This window comes from Colletotrichum paranaense (genome assembly GCF_030867605.1).
Source record: "Colletotrichum paranaense strain IMI 384185 chromosome Unknown Scaffold_23.1, whole genome shotgun sequence".
NCBI lineage: Eukaryota > Fungi > Ascomycota > Sordariomycetes > Glomerellales > Glomerellaceae > Colletotrichum > Colletotrichum paranaense.
Genome location: NW_026848981.1, coordinates 263,643 through 282,201, shown reverse-complemented (window position 1 = coordinate 282,201; position 18,559 = coordinate 263,643). Strand labels below are relative to the sequence as shown.

General features: G+C 52.7%; 6 protein-coding genes across 6 annotated transcripts; 1 reads left to right on the top strand and 5 right to left on the bottom strand.

The window, feature by feature from the left end:
- Positions 1 to 566: 566 nt before the first annotated feature.
- On the bottom strand, positions 567 to 6,702 carry CPAR01_16173 (uncharacterized protein; the record flags this gene model as incomplete). The annotated part of the gene is made up of 5 exons (XM_060500418.1): positions 567 to 1,996; positions 2,046 to 2,116; positions 2,315 to 2,348; positions 2,455 to 6,525; positions 6,696 to 6,702. The coding sequence occupies 5 exons, from the start codon at positions 6,700 to 6,702 to the stop codon at positions 567 to 569; spliced, it is 5,613 nt and encodes a 1,870-aa protein (XP_060340899.1).
- Positions 6,703 to 7,792: 1,090 nt separating this feature from the next.
- Positions 7,793 to 8,032, bottom strand: CPAR01_16172 (uncharacterized protein; the record flags this gene model as incomplete). Its single annotated transcript, XM_060500417.1, has 2 exons — positions 7,793 to 7,923; positions 7,966 to 8,032. 2 exons carry the CDS (start codon positions 8,030 to 8,032, stop codon positions 7,793 to 7,795), a joined length of 198 nt encoding a protein of 65 aa, XP_060340898.1.
- A 150-nt stretch (positions 8,033 to 8,182) lies between these two features.
- On the bottom strand, positions 8,183 to 8,898 carry CPAR01_16171 (uncharacterized protein; the record flags this gene model as incomplete). The annotated part of the gene is made up of 3 exons (XM_060500416.1): positions 8,183 to 8,262; positions 8,350 to 8,671; positions 8,752 to 8,898. Coding segments are annotated over 3 exons (549 nt in total), but the record flags the coding sequence as incomplete, so codon positions are not given.
- Positions 8,899 to 10,642: 1,744 nt separating this feature from the next.
- On the bottom strand, positions 10,643 to 11,074 carry CPAR01_16170 (uncharacterized protein; the record flags this gene model as incomplete). The annotated part of the gene is made up of 3 exons (XM_060500415.1): positions 10,643 to 10,765; positions 10,808 to 10,967; positions 11,019 to 11,074. Coding segments are annotated over 3 exons (339 nt in total), but the record flags the coding sequence as incomplete, so codon positions are not given.
- Positions 11,075 to 12,459: 1,385 nt separating this feature from the next.
- Positions 12,460 to 14,130, top strand: CPAR01_16169 (major facilitator superfamily transporter; the record flags this gene model as incomplete). The annotated part of the gene is made up of 4 exons (XM_060500414.1): positions 12,460 to 12,781; positions 12,834 to 12,867; positions 12,917 to 13,499; positions 13,573 to 14,130. 4 exons carry the CDS (start codon positions 12,460 to 12,462, stop codon positions 14,128 to 14,130), a joined length of 1,497 nt encoding a protein of 498 aa, XP_060340895.1.
- Positions 14,131 to 15,613: 1,483 nt separating this feature from the next.
- CPAR01_16168 (mannosyl-3-phosphoglycerate synthase) lies at positions 15,614 to 17,017 on the bottom strand (the record flags this gene model as incomplete). Its single annotated transcript, XM_060500413.1, has 1 exon — positions 15,614 to 17,017. The coding sequence occupies one exon, from the start codon at positions 17,015 to 17,017 to the stop codon at positions 15,614 to 15,616; it is 1,404 nt and encodes a 467-aa protein (XP_060340894.1).
- Positions 17,018 to 18,559: the final 1,542 nt, after the last annotated feature.

Here is an 18,559-nt window from a genome sequence, read left to right as displayed (position 1 = left end):
ACACGATTTGATCCGAATTTCTTGGGCGGCTCATTGCGAGCCGGGATGTGTGCTGAAATGTCCATGGGAGAAAGGACCACCCACCTACACCTATGTATGCTATTGCTAGTATTCTACATGAATGATTTTTGGAGGTCTCGAACCATTGTTACAGTCTCATCTCGCTTTTCTTGTATTGGCTAATATGCAGTGAAGACTGCCTGCATGCTACAACGTGTGAACTTGGAGTGGTGATGTGCAACGTGACGGAGCACTTGCAACGCCTTTCCCGTAATTGATAGGGCGACGTCACTATAGGTTCTCACATACGACAAAGTCTAAGGATGTCTTGAGGCTGTGCTTAGAGGCAAGTAAGGCAGCGATTGAATATGTATTCATGGAAGATGAGGACTAAGAATGCACAACAAATCCGGAAACTAAAGTGTAGGCTGACGGACAACACAGCAAGATCACCAGTGTGCCAGTCTATTGTAAGAAGGACCGTCATCACGGGCGTCCATCGAGCAAGACAATCAGCAAGTGAAAGCCTTTATAGAGGTCACTGTTTTCCATGAATCTACTTTACTTCAGAATCCCATTCTTCCGATGCCGCGCGCAAGTGCATCAATCTCCACCGCATGCCTCACGCCTTCCGCCGAAGAGTGATTCCGACCGCCGACCGGAGCGTTGCACTCCGGGCACACCGTCTGCTGCATCGCCATACCACACTCTCCAATGGTGAAGGGGTGTCCGTTGCGGCATGTGTACCAGTGCCCTGTTCCCAAGAACTCCTTGCTCATGGCTGCGTAGACGGCTCGCATTTCGTCAGTGGAAACTTCGCTGTAGAAGACTCCGTCGTGGAGCATGCGCCTCGCGGTCTCGACTTCGGAGGCCATCGTGGCTGCGGACGGATTTGCTTTGATGATCTTCTCAGCTTTCAAAAGGTGGTCCTCGCCGAGCTTGATCATACTTTCTTTCGTGGATGAGTTTTCTGCTTTAGGTGCCTCTGGTGCGTCAGTCGTCGGCTTAGCATCGTCAGGCGGTGCAAAGTAACAAAACATGGCGAGGCAGATGTGGCCTTCAACTTCCAGCCGGGAATAATTTCTCATTCGTGCAGTCTCAATCAGTTGCTTGCAGTCCTTGATGTATGGCATGGGATCAATACTGGCGGACTTGGCACCGTCGCTGTCGTTGTCGGTCATGTTGCGGCATAGACTGATATAGTCAGAGACCAGGAGAAGATCACACCGTAGCGAGAGCGTCATGGCGTCCAGGATTCCACCCATTTGGATTGCCGACTCGTCAAATGAGTAGTCGCTGGTTTGCCGCCGCTTGTTTACGTGCCAGACCAAGTGTGCCACGCGCTGATACGGCTGCTCTTCTTTCCTTACTGACCCGAGAAAATTGGCGATCTGATTTCGGAGCGTCTTGAGTACCGCGTGCCTGGTATTTCCCGTGAGCTTGAAGAGATGGGTCATTTGTTGCTGCCGAGATCCTCTGAGAGCAAATGCCGACTGGGGCATGGGAAACCCCAACTGCGTGGTAGGAAAGCTGAATTTATTCTTCTCCATCTTCTGCAGGTTGTCTTGTGCAGCGAAAAACGCGTCTGTCAACTTCTGCTTGACGCTGTGGGCCCAGCTGATGAACTTCCTCGTCGACTCATCAAGAAGACCACGTCGAACGATTCTCCCATATCTGGATACGTTTCTTAGAGACCCTCGACAGTCGGGGCACACTTTGATGTTAGTCACCGAGAATGGGTGGGACCCCGATTTGACGGCCGTCGGCACTCCTTCAGGCGAGACATCGTAAAGATCCCGGAGACCCATCTGTCCGTCCATGGTCGTGTAAGTGTAGAAGTGGCCGCAGTCTGGGAAGATGCAGGGCTCCTCGTCCAGGTCCACTGAACCGTAGTCATCCATGAGGATGAGATCGACCACCCTATTCTTGATGTCATCCGCGGCGCATGTCTGGCAATACTTCTCGGCTGGACAACGTTCACCGCAGACAGAGGGGCCTTGGCACTGTCAACACGTTCTCACTTGACCAGAAGAAAAATAACTTACATTGATGTCCGCACTTCAATACCTCGGTACACCGCTTGGTGCAGGGAATCCAATCGCAAGGAGCGGCGCAACTGTCATCGCATGTCAGCAAACATTGAAAAGTTTCATAATCACAACGTGACATGTACTCACGGCATAGTGCACTTTGAATGTGGGCACGAGGATGGACACGCCTCCTCTGCGCATGGCGCGCAAGGCTCGTGGCATTTCTTGCCACACTTTGAGTGCACGCATTGGTTTTGGCATGGAGATGGACACGGAGGGCAAACCTCATCGCTATGGCAAGCTGCTCGACAAGAGTGGCTGCAGGATGTGTAGGATCTGCCACAGGTCTGTCGACAAGCTTTGTGATCCTCCTCGACCACCTTACCATCTTTTCTAACGCGACATGCCGAGCATAGCGACTTACATGCGTGACCGCAAGGCCGCCGAAAGCCACACTCGCTCTTGCAAGGATAGCTGTCCCTGGTAACGTTTACATGGCAGGACACCTTGACAGCGTGAGCACATCCCGGCACTACTTTGTCGACTTGCACGACACACTGGATTAAAGACGGGTCTTGAGCTTTCCAGCAAGCGACCGTGTCAAGAGTGTGACCGCAAGGAAGCTTCAGGCCGACGCCGCGCAGCACCTCTGTGCAAAGCTTGTCGCAAGGCTCTCCGCAGCGTCGGCGGCATGGGTGGTCGCAATTCACCTTCGGCCTGGCACAGTCCTCGAGACATTTGATGGCGTTGTGGAGGTGGTCGGAGTGGCAAGGGCCAGTACAGGCGTGGCCGCATGCGAGCCGACGGTCACACCGGAGTTTGCACCCACCATCCGGAGAAAATCGAAGGAAATCTTCGGGCTGTGACACAAAGCTCTTGTTCTGAAGGTGTCGCGGGCATTGTAGTTCCAACCTGTTGCCGAAGTTGCCACCGTTCTGAAGGATTTCCGTGACTTGCGCCCACATCGGGACATGGCTCGAGGTATGTGAATTGCCAATGATGTACATGCCGTGCTTAGCCCGAGACAGCAGAACATTGATGCGATTAGAAGTACTGAGGAATCCACACCTGTTGTCGTTGTTGCTGCGGACAAGTGAGATAATGACAACGTTGGCCTCCTCGCCTTGAAAATTGTCGACCGTTGCGGCTCGAACACCGCTCAGAGCATTTGTTTTCGCGGCTTGTCCCACGTTCGTGAAGCTGCCTTGGGCAGCAGAAGCAGGTTCCATCTCAGCAAGATCATCCATATCCCGGTCGTTGATGACGATCTGCATGACGGAGCTGAGCTTCTGTCGCAGCTTGTTCAGTTGTCCTAAATAAGGTGTCAAGACGGCAATTTCCCCAGATTTGTATACACCCTGCCTTAACAGATGCGATACAAGCGCCGAGACAAGCTCAATCTCGAAATTGTTGGAGTATGACGTCTCAACAGAGTCCTGATCAGACTTTCCCCCCGATTCTGGGCTTTCGTGGTGAAGCCAGAACAGCCTCCGAGCCAAGCCTGGGATCTCGGGGTAGTCTTGCACGTTTTCAGAGTCTGACAAAGATGGGTACAATGTTGATCGTACTAGTTCCGCTATCGATGGGTGCATCCGACGTTGCGTATCGAGGACACTGAACGGGATGCTCGGTACGTTTGGAGGTGGTTGAACAAGTCTCTCGAAGAGTGACACATCTAGGGAGTATTTGACGCCAGCCGGGTTTGCTCGTTGGAGTCTCCAGTCTTGTATCTGAGGGCGTAGCTGAAGATGGTCCCCGATCAGAATGGCGTGCTCAATAGTCGGCAGGAGCGCGGTCAAAAGATGGGCTTCCAAAACTTCGCCCGCTTCCTCGCACACAAGAACCTTGCCGTGCACCCGTCGAAGAAGGTCAAGATTGGTGGCGAGACCGGTGGTTGTAACACCAATGATGTTCGCTTCTTGAAGACAACGCAGATCAATGGAGCTCCTGATTTTGTTGTTGTTCTCTTTGTGTTCCTGGTAAACCTTGTGCATGTTCGACAGCGAATCAATCTCTCCTCTCAACACTTCATCAAGCCATTCTTGGTAGAGCAGGATACGTTCCTGATGGTAGAGGTCGGCTAGCTTCAATTGGCGCAAGCGCCGAAGTGGGCGCGTCGTATTGGTAGGCGCGCCGCCAGCGAGCCACCTCTTGAATACATTGCCGCGTGAGTAGGATACAGTCTGCCATCTCTCTTTTTCATCATCAAAGTTCGGCAAGGTTGGCCCCATCAGCTCTTCGTGTTGGGCAGGATAGTGTTCGGCAAGGTGAAGACGAATCTTTTCGTTGTCTCTGCTGAAGATGAAATCCGAAAGCGTACCGCGAATCTGTCCTGTGTCGCCGTCCAAAGTCTCGACAGATTTGTAAAGAGCCCGACTTTCGGCAGCCGTGCGGGTCATGTCTCGAGCCACCGCTCTCAAATTTACAGGAGCCAACCTGTCAGACTTTGATCGGGAGCCAATGCGAATAATATTCTGGACACCACCATCCAAAAGATGCTCCAACAACTGGTCCAAAGCATGGTTGGTGTAGCAAACGCACATGATGGGCCCCAGCTTTGCCTTCGATTTGTTGGCAAGCAAGACTTTGATGAGCGCTTCTCCGGTATAGCTCTTCCCTGTACCCGGGGGACCTTGAATCAGGGCGAAGGATCTTCTGAGTGAATTGAGAATGGCCTCGGATTGAGTCTTATCAAGACTGGAGTGCCTGCTTAGACGCGATGGATTGATCGCGTCGCCGGGAGTGTATGAAAGTTTCCTGCCATCAGTCGACAGGCAGCTGAGATTGAAAGAGAAATCAGGTCGCCTGGAGTAGAGTGGGGGAGGATTATCCGCTGTTCGACTCCCAGCACGAAGCGTTAGGAGGTCTTGGAAAGGGAGATCCAGGGTCTTTGACATGTTTTGCAATGCCTTCAACGGAGGGGTGAAAGAAGCCAGTAGGATAGACGGGAATTCGAGAAGACGACGATGCTGGCGGACGATCTGCATGGTCTTGAACCACCTGAGAGATCTCTTGATTTCGTCGATTCCTGTGTCGACGAGATGTAGATGTACGTATGCGTGGTTTTCATCGTCTAGCAGACTGTAGCGCGGTGCATCGTTCTTATCCTCCTCTTGGTTGTCTCCTTGACCCTGCTGGGTCTCATCTTTGGGAGTTCTGATGGTCGACTTTGAGACCTGGAAGAAGAAAATACCACCCACTTCATCAACAATACAAACAAGAGCTCCATCCATGAGTTTCTTTCCTGCCCACCAAGTGCCGCGTTGCAATTTGTCTAAACCTCTTGTCGGTCGGGGTTGGTCAATCTGGATAATGAACTCAAGACCTGACCATCTGTCGAAGGTCATGTCAACAGCAAAGGCGTTGTCGTAGGCAACGACTCGTGTCCGAATATCTCGCACCTTGACATTTGACTCCACGGTTGTGCGAATGGCGCTTCGTAAATCATGGAGTGTGTCCTCGCGCAACAGGCGGAAATGCCGATCTAGCAAACCTCGCAGGCCTTGCAAGTGGTGTTGTGCGGGGTTGGCGACCGGCAAGTATTCATCTCGAGAAGACATGATTTCTTGGTGGGTAGGCATGAGCTTGATATCCGAAATATCCTGGTGGTCATTGTCGTGGCGCTCGCGGCGTTTGGAAAGTTTTCCAGGCAAATCCTGGCTGAGAGTGAATTCGGCCACGGCACCAGAAGAAGCCGAGATATGGACAGCGTCGACCAGAGTTTGGCCGATACCCAGGCGACAGTAAACATAGTCGAGATGCCTTGTTGCTTGCAGGGTATGGAAGTCGCTATCTTTGTTGCCGAAAACATCTAATCGCAGCTTGATTCCTTCGACAATGGGGTGAAAGAGGGCATTGACAATATTCGAGGTGCTGGTGTTGATAACCTTGGCTAAGACGCCGCAGGATAGAGCAAGTGCTTCCATGGCAGAAACAGCCGTGTCTTCGAAAGGCAACTCGTACCAGTGATCAACGACATCGAAGACAAAGTTGAAGAGGGTTTTCAGGCGTGTGGCGTCAACTCCCAGGAGCAATCGATAGAGCACAGCCGTTTCCTGTTCGAGAACCACCGAGTCTACGACAGTCGGGTGGAGCAAGACTCGGAACAGGGGCGAAATACGCGATTCCCAGAGAAGAGCTTTGGCCTCGGGCGTTCTAGCTGAAGCGGCTCCCTCAATGACATCTCTGACGAGCGGCAGCCGACCGTCAGCGGCCATCTCCTTGACGACCTCTTGCGCCAGGCTCACATCTTGTTCCACCAGACTGATAGCAGTGCGGAAGAAGTTCGACGTAGTATCGTCCCAGAGAAGCGACACCTGTCTCGGCTGAGGTCGAAGTCGTTTCCACTGGAACAGCCGCTCACGCTCCGGGTTACGGGCTCGGCTCGGGGCATTGGCGGTCCGGCCATCAATTCGTCCGGCATTCGCTGGTGTGTCGTCGGGTGACAGATTGCTAATTCGCCACTGACCTTGTTCTCCACGGTCGGGCTTGTTGCCTGTATCATGAGAGAATCTGCACCTTGGGCCATAGCCACAGGCTCCAGTCCTCAGGTAATAGGAGCATGGACCGTTTGTAGACGAAGCCGGTCCCGGGCGTTTCCTAGCGCACGATGGACGTTAGCTTCGAGACGACGAGTTATAGATCGAGGCGGTTGCCATGACTCACCTGCCATTTTTCCACATCTTTAGGCGCTTGGTAGAGTGATTACTGTCGAGATATTTGGCGATGATTGGTGTCAAGCATTCGCTCCAGAGTGTCCAAGGGCTGAAGTGATCCAGAAAGACAGGTCGGCAGAGGGGGCATTATCGGATGCGAGAGAAGCCTCGTCCTTATGAGGGACCGACTCTAGGACATGGTTCAGTCAGCTTCCGCGTGGTCTCATTCATCAATCAGACAAAGCCGTGGATGGCATTTCCAGCAGAAGGAAGGACCATGCAGCAGTTTCAGGAAGGCTCTCTGCGTAAGGGCCCAGGTACCAACCGAACAGAGGCTAGAAAATTGATTGGCCATGTCGGACGTATGATGCTGGGGGTTTCGTGGTTCTTGTCCGTCGCAGGGCTTACGAGTCGTCGTTGGACGAGCTTTGCATCGCGTGTTGATAGGAGAGTGGTAATGGTGTTGTGGGCACCCTGCAGCGAAGAAGCGGGAGGCCGTCAACGCCAAAGTATGCGGCTGCTCCCGCGACGAATAGGAGAGCTATGCGGGCTGGGGTCCCAAGACAACCGTCAAAGGTAAACGGCATGCCAAGGAGAAGTCAGCCCAACGGCCTCTTGATTGGCCTCGTCTGCCTGGCAGATGCTGGGGCTGAGGTGGTCGGGAAATCGGCCTCCAGGTGACCGAAATGCCGGGATGTGGAATAAAAAGTTGAAAAGTACTGTGACGGAACCTTTCGACCGATTGAGAGAAAGTCTCGCGATACAAGTCGGGCTTGTAGTCGTTCAAGGTAAGGTAAGGTGAAGTGAGGTGAGGTGAGGTGAGGTTGGAGTTGCACCGGCGTGCCGTGCGGGGCGCGACAAGTAATTAATACCTGCATCATTCAATGGTGCTTTCCAAATTCAACGACAGCCAGGTACCCTAGAGACCACCTGCCGTGTTTGGTTCCACCTGAACCACGATTATGTCAACAGATTCTCCACGGCAAAAGAAAAAGGTCAACATTCAGATCAGACAAGCTTGAACACGCACCAGATACCACAATTGTCTTGCATTATCCCTCAGGGCGAGTGCAGGGCTCGGGGCACAAAGTGGCAGGATGTCCCTCGTCAGTCCAATGCTTGAGGTTTTTGCATGTGCAAACAGCAAACAACATATGTCCACTTGGGGTTGCGACCTTTGTCCAGGATCGGCATCTCAAACTCAATCAAGTCTCCGTCCTTCGTCTTAGCCTTACCGCCTCTCGCATCGCCAATTCTGCTTGCCATTCTTTCTACGGGACAGCTTTTGCCAGGACTCATCCTTTCGAGGTGGCCAGTGACACGAAGCATGCTCGGGATGCTCAGCATGCTGCACCGCCAACGCTTCGGCCCCGGGTGTGTCCCCGGCTCGCCACAGTTGCCGCTAACACCTTGCGCAAACGAGTTCCCGCTTGCACTAACTTAAGCATGACGAATGAATAACACAAGTCTCGGAGGCAAAGGCATAAATCAGGGTCTCTATTCTCTCTGGGGTCCGGATGTATCGTCACAGAAAGAATCAGCCAAGTATGCAGCGGCTGTGAAGTTGAACCGAGAAACTGAGAAAACAGCTAGCTATCAGCCTCTGAGGATTCAAACCAGTACGAGGTCTGCCATCGGGAGAAATCTGAAAGACGCCGACTTACACACGTGTATGCCACCCACAACAGGGCCCTGCTGCTGGTACGCCAAGTAGGCCATCTGGATTCCCTTCCAGCCATCGATACAAAGCCAGATGTGCGTGAGACTGGAGTTGTCAGCGGACTCACGGTCCATCTTGTTCCCCAGCTGATCCGCGAGGCGAGGCGCGTCGGCTGCTTCAGGGGCCAGAGAGGACAGCAACTCCTGGCGAGTCCAATATACCACTAAATCCACGTTCGCGCGTTCAACACGTCGGAGCTCGGCGATATCCCACTGGCTGGTAACTTCCTGCTTGGCGTGGACGAGGTTGCGGTCGGGAAGTCGGATCTTTTGGCATCACAGAATTTGAAGGAGATATCTGGCCAAGTCGCTAAACTCTTCATCTCGAGCTTGATCTTCAAGAAGACCGGCTGTCCGGCGCGGCGCTGCTTCGGCACGGCAGTGGGACGTTTCCGATTGCGCTTGTGCGCGAGCGGCGCATCCTGGGTCAGGGTTCCGATGTGGACGGTGCTGGCGGCGATTCGTCTCTTGGGTGCCTTGCTAGGCTGGGGCACCTTTTTTTTGTTGTTGCAGTGGTCAAAGACGCGACCCCGAATTTTGCTTCTGACATCCGTGGCATGCTGGGGTTAGAACTCGGGTACTCGTCTGTGCTAAACCTGTCGTCGTGTAGGCTGGTTGGCGTTGATAATTATGTCGGACTATTAACTACTCCACCACCCAGCCAGTTTACCTAGACGGGCGCCTGCTGGCTGGTGACCGGAACAATGTTGAGAGTGTATAGAAGGGCGTCGTTGGTGGCAGCCTTGTGGGGACGTGAGGTGAGGTGTGGAAGGTACGGCAAGGCTACAGCCACCACCTCGCAATCTCTCACCCGTGCAGTCACGTGGAGGAATCATCCGCTCACATGGCACTCCTGGGAGGAACACAGGGATTGCTTGGGAAAGCCCCGGGGGACCCCCAAGGGGTCGATAGGAGCTGGATGTCTGGGCATGCACGTCCCGCCACCGTTACATGGGTATGAAGGCACATTGATACTTGCAAAAGTCGTTCTGTTCTATCTACTCTATCCATTTCTAACACATCCAAAATGAACTTAGTAACTTCTGCGGTGAGTTTCTCCATGGCAGACTTCAGTTGCTGTTGCGAGGGCCGGCGCGGGCGTAGAACTGCCGTGGAACGAGATGCGCGTCATTGCTTTGTTGGTTTCAAGGCCGTTGGAACAATCTAGCGAGTGACAAATTAGGAGTCAAGTAGTCTTGGAAGCCTCTCTTATGTAAGGATATCGACTTGTTTGACGCAGTGGTTTATTATGAACGCCTTTGAATCTTTGGGTGGTGCCGTGAGTTGTGGAGTGCTTGCGATTGATAAAAGAGTTAGATAATAAATTAACATAGGATTTATTAATATCATCTCAATATCCTCTATGTTTTTCCACGTAAGTATATTCGCTAACGAATACACAAAAGACGAAGCACAACAGGAGGGGTAGAATTAATAAATATAGCAAGACCAGGGTTAATAATAAAAAGAGTTATAGTAGAGCTAGAGTATAAAGCGGCAAAGGACTAAATTACCTACTTAAGAGAAAATAGGCTAAAGACTTTAAAATCGTATTTCAAAACTAGCTCTTAGTTATATAATTAAACCTATTTAACGGTATAATAAAAACCCACCCCGGAAAATAGCTCGCGATCCTCTTTAAATAGCGTCTTAATCATAGCCTGCTATCGCTATACCTAGCTAGTAAAGTCGGTAAAAGCCTTAGCTAGATCGTCTCGGAAAAGGCGGATAGCGTTATCCTAGTCATAGCCCGTGGTAGATATAGTAAGGTTGTTCGTGCTGCAGTCCCTGGTTGATTTTGTGATCTTGATTGAGAATGCTTGCAGAGAAAGAAATGCCAAGGCGATGGTAGTGAGGTGGTTGGAGAGGAAAAGGAAAAGGGGACGAGATAGGGGAAAGATGGGGTTTATATAAGGCTAACAGAGGCCGTTCGTGCCGGCTCCACGGTCTTCCAAAAGATAATCCAACTCAGGGCTAAAGGTTCTCCCTGATCTTCACGATACTCTCCAGATTTATCGTGATGACTATCGGAATCGAATGCGCAAGCATACAAGTTGTGGCGCAGTCACATCTTCAAACATACAAAGTCTTGTTGGTGCCAAAAACCCACGACTCTGTTCGGCTAAGAAACTAAAAAAAGACTAAAAAGAAACACTCGTTCATTCCTTTGCCCGCGCACAATTTATAGTTGTTTAGGGGGGGGGGGGTTACTCGACCGCCAGGAGCGGGAGTTGTCGTCTATGTCATGATTTCAGTAAGAAGCCCCGGCAATCCGCTCAAACGCTTGTTGCATGAGCTTGGGGTATGCGACCTTGTCCGACTCCATTCCAAGGTTCGTGGCGAGCTGGCGAATGTCGCGTTCTGTGTGGTATTAGTACCGAGCACTAGGCATCTGAGTCAAACATGATACATCCCGTCCATCGACCAAAAGTCGCCCAGAGTGGCTGGAACACCCTCTACGTCAAGGAGATTGTCGGGATCGACTTGTGGGAGGAGCTGTGTGTTATTACTAGTGATTTCGGCTCTCTTAGCGTTCTTAAGGCGTCGAGTTACGTTTACGACCCTGGTGTGACTTAGCAAAATAGGTCGGAAGCGTATGCCTTAAGTAACTTACAGAACGGTGTGTTTTAACCCTAGCCTATTCTTCAACGTCCGAGCCTTTGTGTGTATTCTGTAGGGAATACATAGAGGATGAACTACCAAGGATAAGGAAGATTAGAAGAGGAATGGCAGTAGGAGTGGGGGTAGTGGTGAAAGTATAGGTAAAGATGCTATAGTGTTAAGCGCGAGCTCGTTTTTATTAAAAGTGTTTGCATCTTTATTAAATCGGAGTTATGGTCAAAAAGAGGCGGTCGATTGGAGAGAAATGTCGAAGGTCCTGACGTCAGGTCTGGGCGATATGAAGTCAGACTCTCTTATTTTCCCAGATCGGGGGGTGAATATTGTGGTGAGTTGTAAGTTTTCCGTGTGAAGCCGTAGAGTCCAAGTCGCCAAATGTGGCTGGGCACCGGATTTGGTCCGCGTCCACACCGGGCTGTGGCTGATGCCAACGGCACACCTTCACCTCCACTTCCAGGACAGGGCAGGCCAGGAAGCTTCTCTCTTCCATCCACGCACCCTATCAACTACTTCGCCAACAGAGCAGCCCTGTTCCCTGCTGCCTCTCACATCAAGAATCTCGATAAATCATTGTCCATCACGTTTCGTTTGGGGCCCATCTCCGAAGTTGAAGATGCCTCGGAGCGGTCCAGCTCCGATCAGCAAGCAGCCAAAGCCGGAACCGGCCGGTGACAAGCGTTGATCTCGATGGGGCCACCAAAGCAGCCAGGCCGTTTCGCCGATTTTATCCCACCTTACCCACACTAGCGGGCGGATTGACGTCCCGATGTCTTTATTCGATATGTTCAGCAGCTCGCCTACGCCTCCCCGAGCCCCCGGGCAATGATTCCCAGTCGCAGTCGCATTCACAATCGCAAACAAGTGCAAACCACATACCCATACGTACGGACAATATGGAGTGATACTCGACAATTCTCTTTGACAGCTGCAAAGGGGCTTGCCAACTCGTCTCCACCCACTTTACCGCCCCCCGGATTGCGTGTGATTCAAAGTGGATTGCTTTCCTTGTTCTCCAACACCCGGCCAGAATGCAGCTTGCCCGCGGCCGGGGTCGGCGCCGGGGATGGGTAATCATTTAGGTGTGATCGATAGTGTCGCTTCAGCGCCGCCATGACTCGAGCAAGCAGCGACGCTTTCCAAGTACCTACGGTATTAAGGGCCTAGGGTGGGCGCGCTTGAGGCTTTGGCGCCGTTGAAACAGTTTTGCTTCTGCGACGACACCCCTACTGATCTCTTCATTCTTCATGTTTCTTGAGCATTTCTGTTTGCGTCGGCTATTGATTGCTTAGCAGGAGTTTTATGGATTCGGCAACTGAAGCATGACGACATTGCGAAAGCTTGTACAAGAAGCCGCTTAAGTTATCGAGATCGGAGCGATACCCGTGTCTCGGCATTGCGATTGGCGCGCTTCTCCGGAATAGGGCAAAAGGGAAATCATGAGCTCTTCCCCTCCTCACATCGCCTATGATGTCGAAAAGTCAGGGCCACAGCAGACGATGGAGTTGCGCCCTCATGACGACGATAATGCTCGCATGAAGGAAGCCGTACACAGCGACGAAAAGGCGCTGCCGTCGTCTTCATCGGACGACGACCCGCCGGGAATCGTGGCGCAGGACACGGACCCGGACACGGATGCTGGGCATGGGGCCGGCGCCGAGGCCAGCGGGATCGTGGGCCGGGTGCTCAGTCGGGCTACGTCCAGGTCCAGTATTGTACAAGGTCCGCCTCCTGACGGGGGCGTCACCGCATGGATGGCGAGTGAGTTGCTGCGTGCCATGAACCCTAGGCTCATGAGGCTAACTTCCACCAGTCTTCAGCGCCCATCTGGTCATTATGAATACCTGGTGAGTCCATCATAAGCTGTGTACATCCAGCCAAACTAACAAATCGCAGGGGCATCGTCAACTCATTCGGCGTCTTCCAATCCTACTACACCACTCTTCTCGGCCGCCCGCCGTCAGACATAGCCTGGATCGGCTCTTTCGAGGTTTTCCTCCTCTTCTTCATCAGCACCTTCAGCGGCCGCCTCACAGACGCAGGCTACTTTCGCCACCTCTTCATCGCCGGTTTCCTCTTCGTGTTCCTCGGCATGTTCGCAACCTCCTTCTGCTCGCAGTACTGGCAATTATTCCTCTCGCAGGGTATCTGCCTAGGCCTCGGCAACGGCTTGCTCTTCTGTCCCGCCCTGTCGACGGCGTCCACCTATTTCGACAAGAAAAGGGCACTCGCGCTGGGGTTCGTGTCGATTGGCAGCTCGACGGGCGGGTTGATCTATCCTAGCATGGTGAGGCAGCTGCTTCCAAGTATTGGGTTCGGGTGGACCATCCGTGCTATCGCGTTCGTGCAGGCCGGCACGCTGATCATCAGCTTCATCTTCCTGAAGCCGAGAGTCAAGCCCAGGAAAGCCGGGAGCATCGTCGAGTGGGCTGCTTTCAAAGAGTTGGAGTACACTTTCTACGCCATTGGGTCCTTCCTAGTAAGCTGTCTCGAATAACCTCCTCTTTAACTCGGTATCAGTCTCCCAGGGCCCCATACTCACCCTATCACAGAATTACTTAGGCGTCTTTTTCGCATTCTACTACCTAGCCTCCTACACCCGCGACATCATAGGCCTCTCCTACAACGCCTCCCTCAACCTCCTCCTCGTCCTCAATGGCGTCGGCGTACCGGGCCGCATCCTCCCCGGCTACATCGCCGATCGCGTCGGCTCCATAAACACCCTCATCCCCATGTCCCTCGCCTCTGGCATCCTCATGTACTGCTGGGTCGCCGTCTCCTCGACAGCAGGTCTCTACGTCTGGACCCCATTTTACGGCCTCGTCGCCAGCGCGATCCAGAGCCTGTTCCCTTCGGCACTGAGCCAGTTGACGAGCGATCCGAGGAAGCAGGGGACGCGGATGGGTATGACGTTTACGATTGTAAGTTTTGCAGTGTTGACGGGTCCGCCGATTGCTGGGGCGATTATTCAGGCTGAGGGGGGGAGGTATGTGGGTGCGCAGGTGTATGCGGGGTCTTGTTTGCTTGCTGGTATGTGTTTTTGGTGTGCGGCGAAGATGGTGAAGACGAGGAGGGCCGGGATGGGGTTGAAGGTTTGGGTCAAGGTTTGATGAAGTGATGGTCGCCTGGAGCTGGTTGGGAGCCTTTTCACGTGTTTTTCTAGACGTTCTCAATTCCTACTACAAGGATTAGATGGACAAAGTGTGGCGTGAGGTTGATGATACGGCTAGAACCGTCGATTCATCATCCAGTCATTTAATGAATTTTTTCACCGATGCCTTGCAGTAAATGATCAAGATGAGATCGCGGTGGTGTTCTTTCGATTTTACAAACAACAAACTTCAGAAGCACACAACTGACCCATGTCTTATTTGCTGCTAAAAACTCCCTAGAAATCTTTACAAGCCCCGAAGCGATCACCACCTACTCATCCCCTTCCTTGAGGCTATCTCAGTCTCAACCACAGACCAGCAACCAACGCAAGTGAGCATCCGACTTATCCCTTGCGAATGGACCATTCCCAGCACCACCAATATAGAATTCCTCTCTACATACAAACAATAGAAATATTTCCGGGCCACTCGTACCTCAATCAGATTTTTGTCAACCACCTCTGGCCTCACACTGCTCTGAGACGAAGGCAGTCGTATTCGACTAAACGGCTGGATAGCCTAACTTCGACATCCAATGCTCTTCTAACTCTTCCCTCAACTCTCGGCAAATATGCAGCAAGGCAGCCTGTCATCAAACCCAGAAGTCGACCCCAACTAATTCTCGCAGTAAGATGTCGGACAAGAGTCAAACTAAAGCCAAAATAAGACAAAGCCAAGACAAGGCAAAGTGAGACACTTCATCCGCACTCCTCACTCCTCACCAATAGGACGCCGTACCAAACAACCCCAAGTCATACAACCCGCATTGCATATCCCGGCAAACAACCCTCCCCCTTCCCCGGCGCGGCCGTGGTCGAACAGTAACGGCGCGCGAAACTACCACCATGCAGATTCTCGGATTTCGTGCATAATCGAGTGCGAGGGCAGCTGTGCTACCCGGCCGTAAGGTACCGGAGGAGCAGCCCCGCATTGCATATCCCATCAATCGTCAACCATCAATGATCATTCCCGCATTGCGGCCCCCACGTTTCCTCCGCAGTTGCCAGGAAAGGATAATGCAGAAAGAATACAGCATGTCCCGGATTTAAACGGGTTTTCCTAAATTTCTCGACACACTGAAACCCGGAGCGCATCCGTCAGAAGGCAGGTGACCCGATGCAAGTTGCCGGACCCCCTCTTCTAGAAGCACGGCTACGGCCGTTTGACAGTCCTTGACTTCTGTCAGAATTCTACTGTCTTTTCGTCATCACTCGTGAAAGTTGTAGACAATAACACATTGGAGACAAAGAATCAAGACGAAATGGTATCTCTTGTTCATTGGTGATATCTATCTAATGCTAAAAACCTAAGCTGCAACAAAACCAAACCCCAGAACGCTATGTCTATCTCAACGAAGAATCTAAGTATCTATAAGAGTAAAGACAAAGGAAATAAAAGAGAACTACAAGAAAAGAAAGACACAATACAACAAATGGAATGGTCAAGGAAACCCCCCAACCATCCTCCTCACACTCTCCCCGCCCAGCAACCCCGCCAGCCTCGCCATATCAAGCTCCCCGAGCGCAGGATACACCCGCTCCCGCGGCACCTCCTCCCCAACCGCCAACACCCCCTCGTCCTCCATCCACTTGCGCAGCGCCGCCTTCATCGGCGCCGGCGTCATGGGCGAGTGGTACAGCATGTGCAGCGCCTGCGCGCGCATGTCGCTGACGTGCTCGTCGCCCTTGTTGTCGTGCAGGTGCGGGTTCCGCGTCTCGATTTGGTGGATTTGCACCGAGGCATGTTGCTGCCGCGAGCCGTTGCGGTTGCGGTCGCGGCCGAGACTGCTGTTTCTGCTGCTGCTCCGGCTGCTGCTGCTGCTGCTGCCAAGGCTGACGGGCGAGGCGGGAGGCGACAGGAGCTGCGACATTGACGACGGAGATATCGGGCTGCTTGCGTCTGAGAGCGTGTCGCTGTTATTGTCGTCGTCGAGTCTTTGGTGGTTGATGTGGTTCTGGTGATGATGATGATGGTCCAAGTCGCCCATCTGCTCCAAGAGGTAGAGGTACTCATACGGCTCGACGGCAAATCCGCTTGCCATCCTCAGCTTCAGCGCAAGACTCATCGTCATGGCGTGCTCCCCCGCGTTCCCCGTCGTAATGCAATCCGTCCCGTAGCCAGAGAACTCTTGCAGGAGATTATTCAACCACTCATTCACCACCCGTGAACTCCGTCCCCTCCGATCAAACATCAACCGCCCGTTCCGCTCCTTGGGCTTGGAGCTCCACGACACCCGGACCATGGCATATTCCGCCGTCGCCCTCGAGAGATGGAACCCGGCAGCGTAACTCTTGCAGTACTCGTTGATGGAACCGGGGATATAGTTATCAGCGTCCACGAAGCCGACGTACTCCCTCTCCATCAGCGCCGCGACAGCCATGCCGACGAGCATCCCCTCCCCTTTACCACTGTGCACCAGCCCGTCGTCGTCGCTCACCAACTCAGGAGCCCCCGCCGCCGCAAACGCATCAGCGACGCCAGGGTCCTTTTGGTGCACCGCGATGGCGAAGCGATCCGCCTCGCGGCAGAAGTTTTGTAGGATATTGACCTCCGTCTCGTACCGGTCGTTGCAGCCGCCCTGCGCCCTGTTGCTGTTGGAGACGAGGACGATGAGGCAGTCGTGCGGGATGCCCGAGAAGACGGACTCGATTGTGCGGAACTCTTCGTTCATGCAGAGCACGACGATGGCCATGCGCGACTCGATGGCAAGAAAATCATCCCGCGAGACGGTGAGGCTGGAGGAGGTGCTGCGTCCTGAGCCGGCGTCGAGCTCGATGACGCGCTGGAGCTCGTTGATTTGTATTGAGCCGAGGCGCTCGAAGCGGGAAGGCCGTGTAAGTCTCATTGTGTGGAGAGTGAGGGTGAGAGAGTCAAAAGACGGCTTGAGCCGAGGGGAGGTAGGGTAAAGATAATTGAGAGATGTGATTCGAGTTTGATTTGCTCTGCTGAAGAAGAAGGGTGAACTGGGCGCAAACAAAAATCGGTATGGTTAAATAGGTGTTTGTACTTGACTGGAGCAGACTTCAGAGCAGTTGAGCTTGGTGACTCTTACCTTCTTCTTCCAAGATATCCAAGCAAGACCCCTTCGTAGGCCATCCTTATATGTATTAACATTTGTCCCTGTGATCCAACGGCCCGGTTCGTTGTCCACACCCAAGCAAAAGCACCAACAGCAGCAAGAGCGTAAAGAGAATGGGTAGACAGACAGTCAGTCAGTCAGACTACGGTTGGGCGTTCCAACGGCCGTAATCCGGCTACCCAGGTAGGTAGGCCAGATATCGAGACCTCATTCGCAAAACCACAAAAAGGCCCCCAACGGCAACGGGTAGACTGTCGTTCATCACGTCCGCTGTACCACCACATTGGTCAGGTCCCGGCAGGTTGTCCTGTTGTTCGCATTTGCCTAAAGGGTCGTTGCAGGCCCACGTTTGCTGCGTCTCCCGCTGGAGAAGGGGACCCAACGTTATTCGTCAACTTTGCATTGTATGGAGAAAGTGTTCCGTTGACAGGGGTTGGAAAGGAAAGGGGAGAGAGCAAGAAGCGAAGAAAAAAAAGGAAGCAACCGGGATTGTCAGAAAATGATGTAGAATCGAAAGTGTGCTGCACTGCATTCAACCTACGTCAAGTCCGAGTGACCAACAAGCGACCTCCAACACCGGCCATATCTCGACAGGGGTCTTTACACGCTGCGCCTCTCTCCTGCTGAAAAAGTGTAAGTGGGTAGAACAGACGAAGCCATTTACAACAAAGAATGTTTTCCGAATAATTTCCACCGGCGAGAAGCGAAAGAAGAGTAATTATGAGCAACTGAATATCAGTCAACTATTCAGATTACAAACCGCAGCTCTTCAAAAGCGAAATTGTACGCATCAAAAGTGCCCAAGTGAAGCAAGACGGTCACAGCCGCTGTCAAGACACCATCACATTGGTTGCCACCAAACTCAGAACTTAATTGATCCTAGCAATCTAGGCGCATTCCGAAAATCTCACGTGCGTTGGTTTCCCATGCCATGGGTTTGACTCAAGTTCGAAAAAGTGCGAGAGAGCCTTGTACTGGGGGAACTGGGGGTGGCTCTTCTCACGGGCCAGTTGGGCGCGGTTGTGGCTCTCTCCTTTTCACCAACACAACACACGCACACAGCCACGCACCGCGGCTGTTGGTTTCGTCTTACCACATTCAAAAAGTGCCTGAATGGTTCCAACTTCCGCTTCGCCTTGGGGAACCAATGATCTCATTGCTGTGCTGAGTAATTTCCGCCGCACAGTCGTTGGGTCTAGATGATAGGCCCAGGGGTGGCTTGACACTCGAGTTGGCCTCGTTGAGCTCCTTCAGTCTTTTGGCAAATTACATCGTCCCATATCACCCCCTCACTCGGTGTGATAGAAC